Source organism: Lathamus discolor, chromosome 2, assembly GCF_037157495.1.
Source record: "Lathamus discolor isolate bLatDis1 chromosome 2, bLatDis1.hap1, whole genome shotgun sequence".
NCBI classification, from domain to species: Eukaryota; Metazoa; Chordata; class Aves; order Psittaciformes; family Psittacidae; genus Lathamus; species Lathamus discolor.
The window spans coordinates 21,511,703-21,526,502 of record NC_088885.1 but is presented as its reverse complement, the minus strand read 5'-3'; the positions used below and the strand labels follow the sequence as shown (position 1 = coordinate 21,526,502).

Genomic DNA, 14,800 nt, shown 5'->3' with positions numbered 1-14,800 from the left:
GAAAGTACAAAACACATCTGCTAACACACTGATCTGATCTGGTTTATGCTTACTTTTAATTCTAAAAGTTGAAGCCCCTGGAGGAATCAAGGCCTGAATTCTGCACTGAAGGATGCAGAGAGGGAGTCTTCATCAGGGACTGTAGCGACCAGACAAGGGGTGATGGGTTTGAACTTAAGCAGGGGAAGTTCAGGTGAGGTATGAGGAAGAAATTCTTTACTGCGAGGGTGGTGAGGCACTGGAACAGGTTGCCCAAAGAAGTGGTGAATGCTCCATCCCTGGCATTCAGTTCTCTTGGCAATGTCAATTAGCCCCTCACACACAGAAAATACACATTAAATGCACTGTAATAACCATTACACTTTCCACAAATGCCTTGGACGACCAATTGCATGTGGCTGAAATTTGCAAACTGGCAAGAGAAACAAGAAAACCCCTCTAAATTCCAGAGTGTACAGTGTTTCTTTTGACAGTTGTAGTTTATTTATAGTACTCAACAAAATATGTTCTCCAGTTCATCTTGTAAAACAATGAAGCAGTTAAACCTCCACTGTTAAGCCTCAGAGGGAAAAAAAGTGTAAACTTATTTCATCCAAATAAATGTACAGATTGGCAAGATCATACTATAATGACTAAATTACATCATTAATTTAACTTATTTTAAAGCACTTTTTGGTGGAGAAAGCATAGCCCTTAACTTTGTATGTGGTGTGCAAGTCTGCACAGATGTGCAATAATCTCTTAACCCATTCACATAAAATGATACCTTCTTTTTCTTCAGTACATTAAATACTTTCAGAGAGGTGCTGTATGGAAGGCTGGTCTTTCATGTACAACTACAGAAGGCTGCAGGCAGAAGCTGCAGAAGTTTCGCTATGCACAAACTCATCAATAACATTAATCCACCTACAAAACTTGTACTGTACAGGTGAGCTCTGTTTTCATTCCCAGCACAACCCCATTTGACAGTGGGGCCAAAGTTAACGTCTTGTCAGGCTGCATCTTATTGGCTCTCTATACCAACCCATTCTTCAGAAACCACAAAGCTCTCAGTCACTAGCAACCCTCCCTTGCTGAAATGCTCAAACACAAAACCATCCCTTATCAGTTTTTCAATCCCCTAGACTAGCCAGTTCTCTGTGGATAATTTTGTCTTCATATAAAAGACAAGACAGATTTAAGCCCTTACAGTATAAATAGTCCACACACATTGTTTCCCATTTATGTCTATGAAACAGCACACACACCTCACGAATATTCCTTAAAACAAAACCAGGCACATAACCCACTGCTATAGACATATCCAATATAAAGATCTAGACAAGCAGAGCAGGAATAAAACAGAAACAAAACCAAACCAAAGACTGCATAACCAAGAGGAAATATTAGAATTGATCAGATAAAACACATATGCAGCATCCTAAACACAGTTGCACAGTGCCGGCCAAGGGCGGCAAACCTGAAAGTCAAATAATAAAATTAAGTGGTATACAAGAGAGTGTGCACAGAAGGGATACCAATCCTCTTTGTTCTCAGCTATGATACAATCTCACAGCCACTCTCAAGATTCATCTTTCTGATGTTTGGCATGCAAGAGCACAGAATGCAGCTCATTCGGGAATTACTGAGCCGGGATGTGCCAAACAAAATCTACCACGGCATCAGCCAGCTCCTGCCACAGCATCCGAGCAGCCTGGCCATCACAACAGTTCTGATTTTTAAAGGAAGCCAATAGATAAAACCAGGAATATCTTCACAAAGGTGATTTTCTGTAATATTAACTAATAAAGCCATGGTAAAGAAGCTGTTCCTGTGCAGCTATTGTCCAAGTATGCCAGGCAGAGGACTTTGCCTGCAGGAGCTGCTACCTACACATACTTCAAATTCACATGGTATGGAAATGGTATTATTTTTATGGTTTGCAAGCCAGACCATCCACAGCTGTGGAGGATCTCTAAATTAGTTAATAAGCCGTTTCAAAAGGAAGAGTTATTTCTCCAGGGATCATGTGCCAAACAAAGCGGGGAGGGAATGCTGAGCCGCTGCTAGTTTATATGACAAAAGATATTTTTCAGCTACACACAGCACTAATTGTGAAGGTCCCTCCTATCCTACAGCTGGAAACTTCTCACAGAAAACACTCCTGTTTCAGAACAGCAAGGGAGTGTTGGGGGTAAGAAGTGCTAAACCCACCTTTGTAAGCTGATAGTTTTCATTAAGCATGATCTCCATATGTTGTTTCCACAATGAAGTAAACACCAGCATTTGTGTCATTCTTTATCTAATAATTTGAGTGTGCACATTAATAAAGTCATACCAAAATTAAGCTTTTTAATTACAAAATGTAAGACCAGAAGGTTTATGCTAGAATATGACTATGTCCAGGAAGGACTATTCCAAGCATGAAAATAATAAAAGTAACACTTATATTACAGCTTAACAGTGACAATCCATCCTTAGATAAGACACTAGATTTAAAAGCAAAAGCACTTAAAGCCTTATTGGGGTTGAAGACATCGAGAAAATACATTTGCAAAAAATTGTGAGCATTATGAAAACAAATGAAAGCAAAACAAATGCCAGACTTTCATGGTATGTAGATGAAATGTACTAATTATCATATGAAACTATTGAGTTCAAAACTGCCTTTGAGCCACACATTTTCCATAGACTTCTCTCTAGCCAAGAAAACTTGATTCCACATTGCCAAGTTTTGAAAACTGTTAATATTCCACACATTATAATGGACAGCATTTCTCCCCACCATCTATACAGAGACATATATCTATTAAGTGCTGACAGTTAACTTTCACAAGACTCTCGGGCAGATCTGGTCTTTATTCTGTGAATTTACACAAAGTGGGCTGAAGGAGCCAGGAAACTCAACTGGATTTTATTACTATTTAAATAATGAATGTGTGATAGCATTTTACTCTGAAGTGATGGCAAGCCTTGCAGGCAATGCCTCCTTCAGTAAAGGTCTGAAAATGATTTTTGCTTAAATAACAGCTGGCCTTGCCTATATGGACTTAAATGAGCCATGTGGAGACAAACTTGTTTCAGTTTGGATAAGAAAGATTAAAAACCATTAATTATAGTTAATATCTAGTTTGGTCCCTCTACACAAATGGTAAAAATAACATTAAATTACCACGCTTACATACAGTCAATACCAGACACCCAATAAAGCACAAATTCAAAGCCTTGCTTCATAACACAACCAATGAGCACAGTCCCAGCACAAGAGCTCAGCTGCAAGTTAGCCTGAAACAAAGGAGATTTACATTCATTTCTCCACTTCGCCACAGACTTCCTGCGTGACCTTGGACAAATCACTTAGTTTTTGTCTGCTCCAACTCCCCATCCCTAAAAGGGGAGAACATTTATTTCATAACCTCACAGCAATAAGCAGATTTATTATCAGGAGGTGCTTAGATACAGAGGTCAAATTAATGACAAAGAGAATAAACAGCATGTAAGGCTTTAGTTAACTTCTGTTAAAGCTTTGATAACTTTGTCACAGTGACACAAATAAAGTTTTGGCACAATACTTACAAGTATTATCTACAAAGATCAGGTCTGCCTACATAGCATTTTTACATCTGCAGACAGACATGGATGCAGACACCCATGACCCAAAGCAAAGACACAACATATGCCTCCATCACCAACATACAGAAGACCAGAAGTCCAAAGTCTCTAGGTACCTTGAGTTATAAAACAAGAGTTATAACTTTGATATAATACACAGTAGGAGAAGAGATCACCAGGTACTCAAAAGATTTAAAACACTTTAGGTCCAAACAGTTATATTAGCCACTAACCAACTTCTGAACTTCAAAGCCACATTTAACTTCATAATCCAGTATTAATATCAGAAGCCAAATCATCTTCTGGACAAGAAATTAAAGAGCTTTAGAATGCCAGCCTACAGAAAATGATACAGAGGAATAAAATCCAGAAGCAGACAAATGCACACATATACTACACTAGGGCATTTATGAGGATAGCATTGCCTCCATCAGGAACCCATAAATCTCTGACATGTATTAAACATATCTTCTCAGAAAATGTCTTCAAGTTCAAAAATCTATTCTTTGAAAGCAGGCCAAACATAGACTGTGTTTCCATGCACATATTCTGCACCTCTGTACAAGTAACTGTACGAGCCTGCATAAAAGCAAAATCACAGCCAGGGGAGGGAGACATGAAGGGCAAAAGAACTACAAGGGATGATAAAGCAGTCAATGAGGAACGAGCACAGGTAAGCACATGAGGGACAGAAACAAGCTATGGAAAACCAGAAGCAGGGAAACTACTGAGGGGGAGAGGAAGTTCCGGGATAAACTTCCCCTCATATTACGCACATACATGTAAAACCCACACAGCTGCTCAATCACAGGGTGCTGAGTGTGCTTGCAATTTGGGTTTTGGGGTTGGCTTTTTTTTTAGACAGATGATCTGTGGGTTACACACATGAAAATATGGTCACAGCAACCTACAAAAATTAAAATGAAACTAAATTGGTTTTAAGCTGTTTTACTTGAAATACCAAATGGTTGTCATTATTTCTGATTGCATCTTAAATGTGCTGTTTTATAAGAAGAAAAATAAAACCATTTTTATTAAAAATCATTTACAACCTAAAGCTTTTTCTTGAAGAAAATATATGCAGAGCTGCTCTGAGATGTGTTCAATACCTTGAACTCCCATTACTGCTGTAAGATTGGAAGAACCACTGCACTCTGCAATGAGGCAAAAAATCAAAGCATAGCCAACAATGAGCTGCTATCAAACACTGGGCACAGCACAGAACAGGGGAAAATACAAAGATGGTGGTGAGGGGTGCAAGAACAAATGCCCAGTAGGAAAAGAATATGACATTTCCAAGGTAACACAGGATACAGTTTCAGACATACATTTTCAAATCTGACTTCTGAGACTTTGGCACCCCTAATGCCGACAAGAGAATAGGCAGCACCTGGTATCATACACAGTTCCCTGAACAGATAAGTTTTGAGATTAGTCTTGCAGAAGAGAGTGAGATGCCCGAAAGGAGAGGGCTGCCCTCCAGTGACACCTGAAAAAGGTCTGTAGGGGCACAAAAGCAGCAGAGATGAGAGGCAGGGGGTGTCAAAGGAAAGGCAAGGATAAGTGATGTCATGAGGGCAGGAAATTTAAACTAAGTTCTGTAATTATGTATCTAATATTTCCCTCTGAGCACGCTAATAACGTGCATGTGAAGGGAGAAAAATAAAAAATAAATAAAAGCAGTGACACTGTTCGCAGGCTTCCCCAGAGCAAATTTTGGCAACCTTCAAGCATCACGCAGCAACCAGAGTCACTTGTTCACAAATCTCCTCATGCTCACAAACTGACTACTTCTATTCCTTTTCCCACAAAAGGTGGAAGTGCAGTAGCTGAAACTCACTGTTGTGGCAATCGGCACCTGCCTACCCTTTTACAAACCAGCTGCTATAGAAGCAAACTCCCAGTGCTTCACTGCGCAATTCGAGACTCGTTAACCACAAGCAGTGATGCCCTTCTTCACTCTCAGCACTGTCTTTACTGAAGTAGGATGCCTTCGCTCCCAGATGAACAATACCAAAACTCATCTGGTCACACACACAAATCCCTCCACTCATGTTTTCCTACCTATCAACATATTAAGAGACAGAAACAATTACACCAGTTTCATATATTATTTGCAAGAGTTGCCAGCCTTCACTATCACTCATTTGAAGGTCGTAAGGTATGCAGAATACTTGTAACTGCATTTTGGGCCAAGATTTATCATTATTTGTACTATGAACTAATTTTTACCATTAGAAATATTTATAAATATGTCTTATATAAATATATATATTGCAAAGTTTAGACTGTGGCCCCAGTACCTTGATCATTCAGTCAGCTTTCTAGACAGCAAGTCACATTGTCTTACTGAGCTGTGCTTCTGGGTTTCTTTCCCACGAAAATCAGGTTATCGTGTGAGGAGGAGGGGAATGCATGTGGACTTCATCCTGACACAAAGCCAGGATGCAGACAGGACAGACACCTCCAGCCCACAAGCTGGAAATTTCTGTAATATTCAGGTAGTCATTACTGTCACTAAACCAATATTGTCACGGCTGAAGATTTCAGAGCTCATCAGTTATCTTCTAAACAGCACAAAAATCCCCATATCAGCCTAGACTTCCACTCACATGCCTCATCCCATCCCTCCTTTCATTAATTACGATCCTTGGGACTTGTACCAAAAGAATGGCTCTGGATCTGTCAAGCTAATTCTTGTGCTAATTCCTCCCTGCAGGCTAACAGCAGCAAAATCTTCAGTAAAAAGCTTATTGTACATTTCTGGTGGAAACTCAATACTAAAAAGACCAACTTAAACAGTTATTTATAAACAGCTTTTTCTCTGATTTCTGCTATTACCAACATCAAAAGGCCTCAAAATCTCAGCCACAGCAAGAAAACAGGAACCGAGCGGTGCTTTGGCAACTGCAGCAAACACAGACCAGACCAAAAGCCACTTTCCTCTTGAATGAGCAAGCATAACCAAAGATATTACACTAGTACCATCTCCTTTCCAAATGCAAAGAGGCTCAGGCAGGTCACCATGCAATGAACAAAATCAACCTGCTGTATGTTTAAAACAAACAGTACAAGCTTCTTAAACATACTTAAAAACAAGCTGCCCCATAAATGGCAGCAGAATAACCCTGCTTTTTTTTACTTCATCAGCTAACATGTGTGCTCCTGTAGGGCACCCACTGAGTGACGAATTCACACTTCTCTTCCACTGTAAGTTACTGTTCACAACAGAACACTCTGAGCTAAAAAGCTCGTAGCGTTTTACTATTCTCTTTTTCCTTGGCAGGACTCTTATCTATATAAGATTAGTGCAGTCAGGCATTAGATGTACAAACCAGAAAAAAAAAAACAAACGAGGACTCAGTTTTCACACTCTTCTTCATAGGTGAGTTTCGGAAATAGATACACACTGCAATGTCACAGATTAAAATGAAATTGCTTTAAAAAGTAACAAAACAAACAAACCACAAACCAAAACCAGAAAAAAACCCCACAAACAGAAAACTTGCATCAAAACATATATCTCTGGAGGACCCCCACACCTGGAAACTAATGTCAACCAAACATTCACAAGAGTACTGTAGGCACCTAAACAGCCGTTCCTCTGCTTTATCCAGAGCCTCTGACCAACACACGCAGCCCCACTTCATCCCTTTGCCTTCCCCCACCCTCCTTAGGTAAGGAATTGACACCAACCTGCAGTTGGGGGGTGGATCTAAGGTGATGTCAGCCAATTCCTTCTGAATCCTGTGGCAATAAAAGCGAGAAGGAACAAAGGTAAGTCACTGTGTGGGACAGCAGTTAACACATACACCTTACAGACATATTGTCACCCTGTGTTTGCAACACTGCATTAGAGAGAGGCACTCTCAGCTGCAGCCTCCCACCAGTCCAAACACACTACGCAGGACAGGCACCCTGTAACGGAGACTGGCAGAAAAGCAGACAGGCACAGTGCACTGAACTCAGACAGGTGCACAGTTGTGTGCTCCCATAAGGATGCCAGCCACACAGGGGCAGTGAAAAAAACTGCTTCACTCTGCCAACCAGCCTGTAAATGAGGGAAAATCTCTGCAAATGTGATGCACCAAGTGCTAGGAGGAAAAGGCACTTTGAAAAGGAATTTTGTCTTGCTGGAGCGAGAGAAACAGTCATTGCCAAACTGCCTCCCCCCCTTTCCCCCCTCAGCTTCCCATCACCATCCTGAGAAAAAACACCAGCCCCAAGGGAGTGAATAACTGCACTATTCCCAAGGACACTTAAAGGAAGGTGAAGATCTGTTTCCAAGGCTCCTGCACATTCCTGCCTCCTTAAATTCTCCCCTCTCTTCACCCTCAAAAACCACACAACATCCCTGGGTCCCCTCCCTCAGGACTCCAGACGCTCCCTCTCTTCACCATGTTCAGACAACACCCTGTCCTCTCTGCCCAGACTATTCTGGGCTCACACTGCTTTTGCCACAAAACGCCCAACCAGCTATCATCCCCTTCCCTGGAGTCCCATTACTGTCACTCAGGCTTCCCCTCCAGATTTCCCCACCCAGCACTCAGCCTACCTCCCTTCTCCTTTAAGCTCAGCCAGCTTCTTTTGCCTCATACATAAGAGACACAGCCTCTGTCATATTAGGCAGCTTACAACCAGAAGGTTAAAACAGTTAAGGGCACAACATATAAACACCACTTGCCACTACCTATGTCATGTTTGCCATGGGAACTTGCAGAGTGGAGATCTGGAATAACCAAACTGCCTAAATTCTGCAAAGCCGCAGAGAAGTTAGTTGCATTGAAGAGCATTTGCATTTAACCCCTGTCACTTTTAACACCTACAAATACACCCTTTCTGTGCTGCCTGGCAAAACTGTTCACTGAGGCAGTTTATTGTTCTTGCTGAAGTACTGCAAGTTTGCTTGGAAACTTCCATTTGTCAGTTTAGCTCCCTGGAGCAAGATGGTGTTGAACCAGGAGAAACACAGATAAATGGGAAAGGGTAACTTTTAAAACCTAAGTGGTTCCAAGAGTCTGTCCAGGTGAAGAAATCTGGCTGACATAGCTGTTCTGAAACTACTGTTCTATGCAGGCATCCCTTCCCTATGCACACATTATTCCGGACTACTTTAGAGCAGAATGTCCACAAGCAGACCTGCTGTGGATTATTTATTCCAGTCAACAGCCAACCATACACATAAAATTCAATATAAGTGATGATCAGACAGCAAACCAGTAATATTTGGTGGAAAAGATTTGGGGCTATCTTAGACCACTTGCATTCGAGTGAACTCCCCCAGAGCAAGCAAGCTCAAAACTCTTCACAAACATTAACTGATCCCCAAAGAAGCAAAAAGCCACTCCAGATCAATCCCAACCTACAGAGGGGGAAACTGACATCAAAATGCAATGCCTTGCTCAGGACCACATAGCTTCCAGCAGCAGAGAAGGAATTAATAAGGTCCTACAAGCCAATCCTATACCATCCCTATAAGTGATGCCAATAAGGAAAAAGGAAGAGACAGGGGAAGTAACTGAGTGACAGAATAACAGCCTGGAGGAAGAAAAGGCAGTAAAATATTTGGGATGGAAGAGGAAGAAGTAGGAAGAGAGAGCAGAGAGCAGTGAAGTTGGGCAGACACTTGCTGCACCAAGACTCTGAAAAAAGTGAGACAATGGCAGCTTCGTGTGGAAAGGCTGATCTCGAGGGCTAGAGATGAGGAATGGGAGCAGCGGGGAACAGAGCAAAATATAAGGAAGAAGGAAAGAAGATGCAGCAAATCGGTGAGAAAACCGACTGCAGCCTCACCTCTTGGCACTGGTAGATAGCAGCTTAGAGTTTTTACTCATGCTGACTTTGCTTTCCTTCTTCTTAGGCGTGCTTGTCTCTTTCTCTGTCTGTTGGTTGGAGGATGAAGATGAGGAGGAGCTGGTGCTGGCCCTCGAATCGTCATCCGACATAGCGACCCCCCCACCACACACCCCAACCTGGAGAGGAGACACCATGGGGCGTGGGGAACAAACAGTGAACACAAACACACAGAGAAAGGCTGCTAACAATCTCGCTCTGTGTTTGGGCCATGCTCCTTTTAAAGGGTCCTCGTGTCTCCCTCTCCTCTTCAGGCCCCTACGGTCAAAGCAGCAGGAGCAGTAGCTTCCCCTGCACTAGTAACCCCAAAGATCAGGAGGGGAAAAAAGACTTTTAAAGCTTCCTCTCAGAAAGCATGTGCGAAATGAGAGAAGAGACTGGAAGGAGGACGACTGTGAGGATCAGGGAAGCTCAACGCAATTCCTTCTAATCTCCCCCAAACTGCACACACAAGAGGAGCCATCACCACCCACCACTATCCAGCCTAGGGGTGTAGGAGATAAAAATGGAACAGCTCCGGTCCCTTGGGTTCCCGGGAGGCACGTGGGGGAGGTGGGAAGGGATGGGGCTGGAGGGGGGGGTGACCGTCGCCAGCACTAAAAGGGAAGTGGGGCATCACTGGCAAAAGGGGGGAGACCCCGAACCAGGACCTGCGGTGGGGAAACACCTGCCTGCGGGATAACCCCTGCCTGCTGGATCGGGTGTTGGGAGCCGGGGGGGGGGGGGGAAGGAAGAGGGGGAGTAAATGGGAATGGCTAAGCAGGGAGTCGGGTGCATGGAAGGGACCCCCTGAGGCCCTCTGCACCGAGGGACATACCAGCAAAGGGGTAAGGGAACACCGGCTCTGTGCTGAGGAGGGTGCCAGGGGGCAGGAGAAGGGCCAGGGCCTACAGGGGGTGAGAGCAGAGGGCCTGGGGAGGCCGGTGGCAGGGAGAGTGCCGGGGGGGGTCGGGGGGAGACAGCCCAGTCTCGTGCGAGCACCTACGGGGCACGGTGCAGGACAAGCACGGTGGGGTACCAAGGGCAGGTCCGCACCCAAGAGGGGCGAAAAGGCGTCGAGATGGATGGGGGGGGGGCAGTCAGGGCACCCCAGGAGAGTTAGGACGGCAGCGAGGAGGGCAGCCGCGGGCCCGGGGCGAGCGGCGGCGGGGCAGCAGCGGGCCGGGGGGCCGGAACACGGCCGCTTCCCTCCCAGGGCCCCCGGGGAGCCCCCCTTGCCCCCGCCGGGCCGTCAGCGCTGCCGCCCCTCCGCCGGGAGCAGGGGGGCCCGGCCGAGCTCCCCCGGCCGCGGGCCCGCAGGGCCAGGGGGACAGCGATACCTGACAGCCCCGGGCGCGATCCCCCTGCCCCACGGGCTCTGTCGCCTCCCGCCCCATCGCCGGGCCGCGGCCGGCCCTGCCCCTCGCCCCTACCCCCGCTGGCCGGCGGGGAGGGCAGCGGGGGGCTGCCCCGTCCCCCTACCTCTCCCTTTGTGTCTGGCTGCTCCTCCTCGGTGCGGCTGGGCCTGGCCACTCGTGTCTCTCTCGCTGGGAGAGAAGCGGAAGTGCTGCAACAGCAACTATTAAACAGGCAATGGCTTCCCTGGCTGCTCCCCCACCGCCGAGCGGGGCTGAGGGGCGGCGGGGCCGCGACGCACCCGCTGCCTCACGCGGGGCAGGGGCAGGGGCCGGGGGCTGGGGGGGGGGGCCCGCCGGCACCGCGTGTCCCCATTCCGCTCCAGCGGGAAAGGGGCGCCCGGAGGGGGACGGGAGTTTTTAATGGAGACCCTCTGGAAAGTAACCTGCAGGGGCGGCGGGGGATAAACGCCCTCCCCGGCTCTTCTGCTGCTTCCGTGCAAGAGCCCCTCAGGGCCGCGGTCGAGGCAGGTGGCTGGGAGCGGGGGTAAGCTCCCGGGATGCTTCTTTAATGCTGAGTGGGGCTACCAGGCTTCGGGGGGCGGGTGGGGGGGTGTGTGTGTGTGCGCTCGCTTTCCTCCTATTCTTACAACTGTTTCAACCCCAAAGCTTATTCCCTGCCTCACCTGCTTTGTCCCTCCGACAGCAGCAGCAACTTCTCACCTGTCTCAGCAATGAGGGGGAATTCGGGGAGGGGGTGGGGGGGGCTTGTGAAAAAAAAAAGAGCCCAGCCCAAAGAAGTCCCCCCCCGTCCCCCCCCCCCCGGCAAGTCGAAGGGAATCCCCGGCATCTTTCCCCGTCTCTCACCTGTTTCAGCCCCAAAGCAGCAGCTGTGTCCTCCCTTCCCTTCCCCGGCTCAGCGCCGAACCCGCAGCAGGGGCAGCCGCTTCCCACTCGCCCGGAGTTCAGGATTCCATTGTCCCCCACACTGCACTTGGTGACATCACTGACACACAAAGAAGGGGCACTTCGTGATGTCATCAACGCATGCTGGGAGAGAAAACAAAAATCCTGGGCTTGGCAGCGGAACCGGGAAAAACCCCCTTCAATTTCCCGAAGGCTCAAGCGCTAGGGATTCTTTCTCCACCTCTCTTTTATTTTCCCGAGTCCCCTGACGGGGAGCTCGCCTGCGGGAAGGGCGCAGCGGCGTATTGTATTGGCGAGGCATTTTACTCATCTCCCCGCACCTCTGCCTGTCGATCTCTCCCTCCTTGCCCACCCAGCGGAGAAAAGCGATATGGCCGGAGCGACCCGCTGCCCGCAGCACACGCGTGGTCCCCCCCGCTCCGTGTGCTCCCGCAGCGCTCCCGGATCCACTCGTGAAGGGACAATGGGGACCGGCGTTCCCACCCACCCCCGGGGACATATGGCTCTGTGCCGCCGATCGAGGGGTCGCCTGTCGCATTGCTCGGTATCTTCAGTGACCGAAAATACAATGACTGTCAACACCGCGCATCCCGGTAATGCACGGGAGTCTGTATTGTCGCTCTTCCTCCCGAGGGAGGACCCCGAGGTGATTCGCAGGAGCACGGCTTCTGCCTCGACAGAGCGCTGTCATGACATGACTCCTTGGGAGTCCCGGGGACTCCATTGCGAAACTGAGGCCGCCGGAGCGGCGGGGGACCCAGGGGAAAGGAAGGGACACCCCGGGGCTGGACGCTTCCTCTTCATAGCGACTGGGAGGTCGGGAGGCAGCCGAGGGGGGCTCCTCCTAAAGCCCTGGCTTCCCACCCCACGCTGCCAGGTGCTGCCTGCTCCCGGGAGCCCCCCGATTGTGTGGGGTAATGAATGCCTGTAGCTTCTTTTGGGGACCTTTGGGAACTGAAGAAAAGGGGTGTTAGCCCAGCTGTAAGCCTGGAGATGCTGAGGCTCTCTGCCGTGGGACAGCAGCTTCACGCGTTTGTGACTCACCACAAGGTCGTGGCACTGATCTTTCAATGTTTATATCCAGTAATCCTTGAGCCAGAGGTGTCCCTGGAGAGGACACCCACGCAGGGACAGTCTTTGTCACTCTCCTGTTTTCCCAGACCTCTGCATTTGCTGCTTCTCTCCTCATTCTCACTCTTTCTCCCTCCTCCCCCGTTTTCTACACACAGTATCCCCTCATTTCTCCTAGGTCAATACCCAAACTATATACAGTCCCCACAGACTTGCTGCATAGTCTTCCATTAGGTTGAGCATTAGCTAGGTACACCAGTGACACTGTCAGAGTCACCCTGACAAAAGAGGGAATTCCACTGAAGTGTCACACTTCCTGGTCTTTGTGTGGTTTGGTTTTGGTTTTGGTTTTGGGGGGGGGGGGGGGGGTGTCTTCGCCTTCGTCACCTGTAGTACCATGTGTGAGGCCTGCCTCGGTGAATTATCGTCCAAAAGCTTGCAGGCAGAGCCAACCTGTGCAGTTTGACCTATGGGAATAACACTTGGGAAGTCATGGTCATCCTTCCCTTCAGTAGCTGTGGAGCTTTGGCATCTCTGCCATTGACAACAGCCTCACATAATAAATGAAATGAAAACAGGCATTTACATAAAGGCAGGTGATCTCATCACTTCATGCCCCTCACTGATGAAAGGGGGACAGAATTCAGCTCCTATGTATTTAACAGCAACCAGCCATTCTGTCAGCGTTCTCCTAACTACCCCAGTGGGCTGTGGAGGAGGGGGCTGATGATATAGTGTGGTACACACCAGGTGACATGCAGATGAGAGGACACCAAGCAAGGTGACCAGGCTTCATAAGTTCACTGCTTATAGAATAGCTTTTTTAAAAACAGAAAATCTTCACTTTCATGACAAACAAACCTTCAGCCCTTTCTTGTCAACACAGGAAACATGCACCAAAGTCAAATGAGACAACTGATATTAATAATGAAAGCCCTCTACTTCTATTGTGAGGGGCAGGGAAAACTTAGAGATTGTTACAATATCACATACACCATTTTCCTTTATTATGCTAATAACCTTGGTAGGGGGTTATCTGCAGACTAACCTTTTCTGCAGCACATAGTCCTTGGTAACCCTGTTCAAAGTAACATTATGATAAGCAGCGGCAGCGGTTATTTACTTTGAAGCCTACCCAAAAATGAATTTGCTGAAAGCACCTAGTAATGTCATCGCTTAAGCAGCTGTTACAGTGGCAACTCCCATTTTATGACTCACCTCCTAGGTCATGGCTAGGACCAGATAATGGGCTGTTCTCCTGTGCTACCCATAGCCCTGAAGAGAGAGGAGCCAAGAAGCTGACTTCTATGGCCAGAAATGTTTTTGCAGATTGCCTTGCTCCCACCCATGATTGTCCTCTCAGCCCTGCGTGGACACTGAAGAACTGGAATTGAGTGTAGCATATGGTCCTTTTTCCAGCAAACAGGAGATCTAGCTCCTCTAATCCAATCTCTTCCCGTTTTTGGAGTTTTTACAAAACCTCACTGATCTGCTTCCTTTTCTGTGAAGTGTGTGCACCTTATCAGGTGAACTTTCCTTCTTATCAGTGCCTCCTCTCACTGCCTCCTTACTTTCCTTTCTTAGTTTGGGAGAGGACTTGCAGAGAAAGACTGACCCAGATTATTCATTTTCCCTGTGCCCCAAGTTTTTTTAATTGATGGCACTAGCTCAGTGTAGCGACTGAATAGGATTAGTCACTTTTCCCTCTGGATCAAGTTTGGAGGAGGTTGCAAAGCTAGATGACTGGAATCGAGTTGCCTTTGGGGCTTTGAGCTTAATTCACAACAGAAGCTAGCCAATTCAGATCACTGTGAGCCTCCTGCTAAAGGAAGGTGACTGGGATTAGTCCTGTTGTACCATCTCAGTTCCAGATATATTTTCAGCATTATTCCTGGCTGGTCTGTTTGAGGCTGAGCCAAAGCCCCCTATTTCCACTAATTCCAGTGAGGTTTGCGTCAAGCCTTTTGTGGGAGAGCAGAAAAGAAATGGTCATCTGTTTGGCTCTCCTTAATGTCAGCTGGCTG

General features: G+C 47.2%; 1 protein-coding gene across 4 annotated transcripts in view; it reads right to left on the bottom strand.

Annotated features, from left to right (window-relative positions):
• UBE2E1 (ubiquitin conjugating enzyme E2 E1) overlaps positions 1–12,032 on the bottom strand; it is a 44,536-nt gene extending 32,504 nt beyond the window's left edge. The window contains exons 1-4 of one of the 4 annotated variants that reach the window (XM_065666064.1): positions 12,026–12,032; positions 11,646–11,828; positions 9,385–9,563; positions 7,288–7,338 (exon numbers count right to left, since the gene is read on the bottom strand). In XM_065666064.1, the coding sequence (XP_065522136.1) occupies positions 7,288–7,338; positions 9,385–9,563; positions 11,646–11,819 (404 nt within the window). In that variant the 5' untranslated portion in view covers positions 11,820–11,828; positions 12,026–12,032. Of the gene's footprint in view, positions 1–7,287; positions 7,339–9,384; positions 9,564–10,905; positions 11,073–11,645; positions 11,835–12,025 lie in introns of those variants that run through there. The other 3 variants (XM_065666065.1, XM_065666067.1, XM_065666066.1) reach the window with 3 other exon arrangements.
• Positions 12,033–14,800: the final 2,768 nt, after the last annotated feature.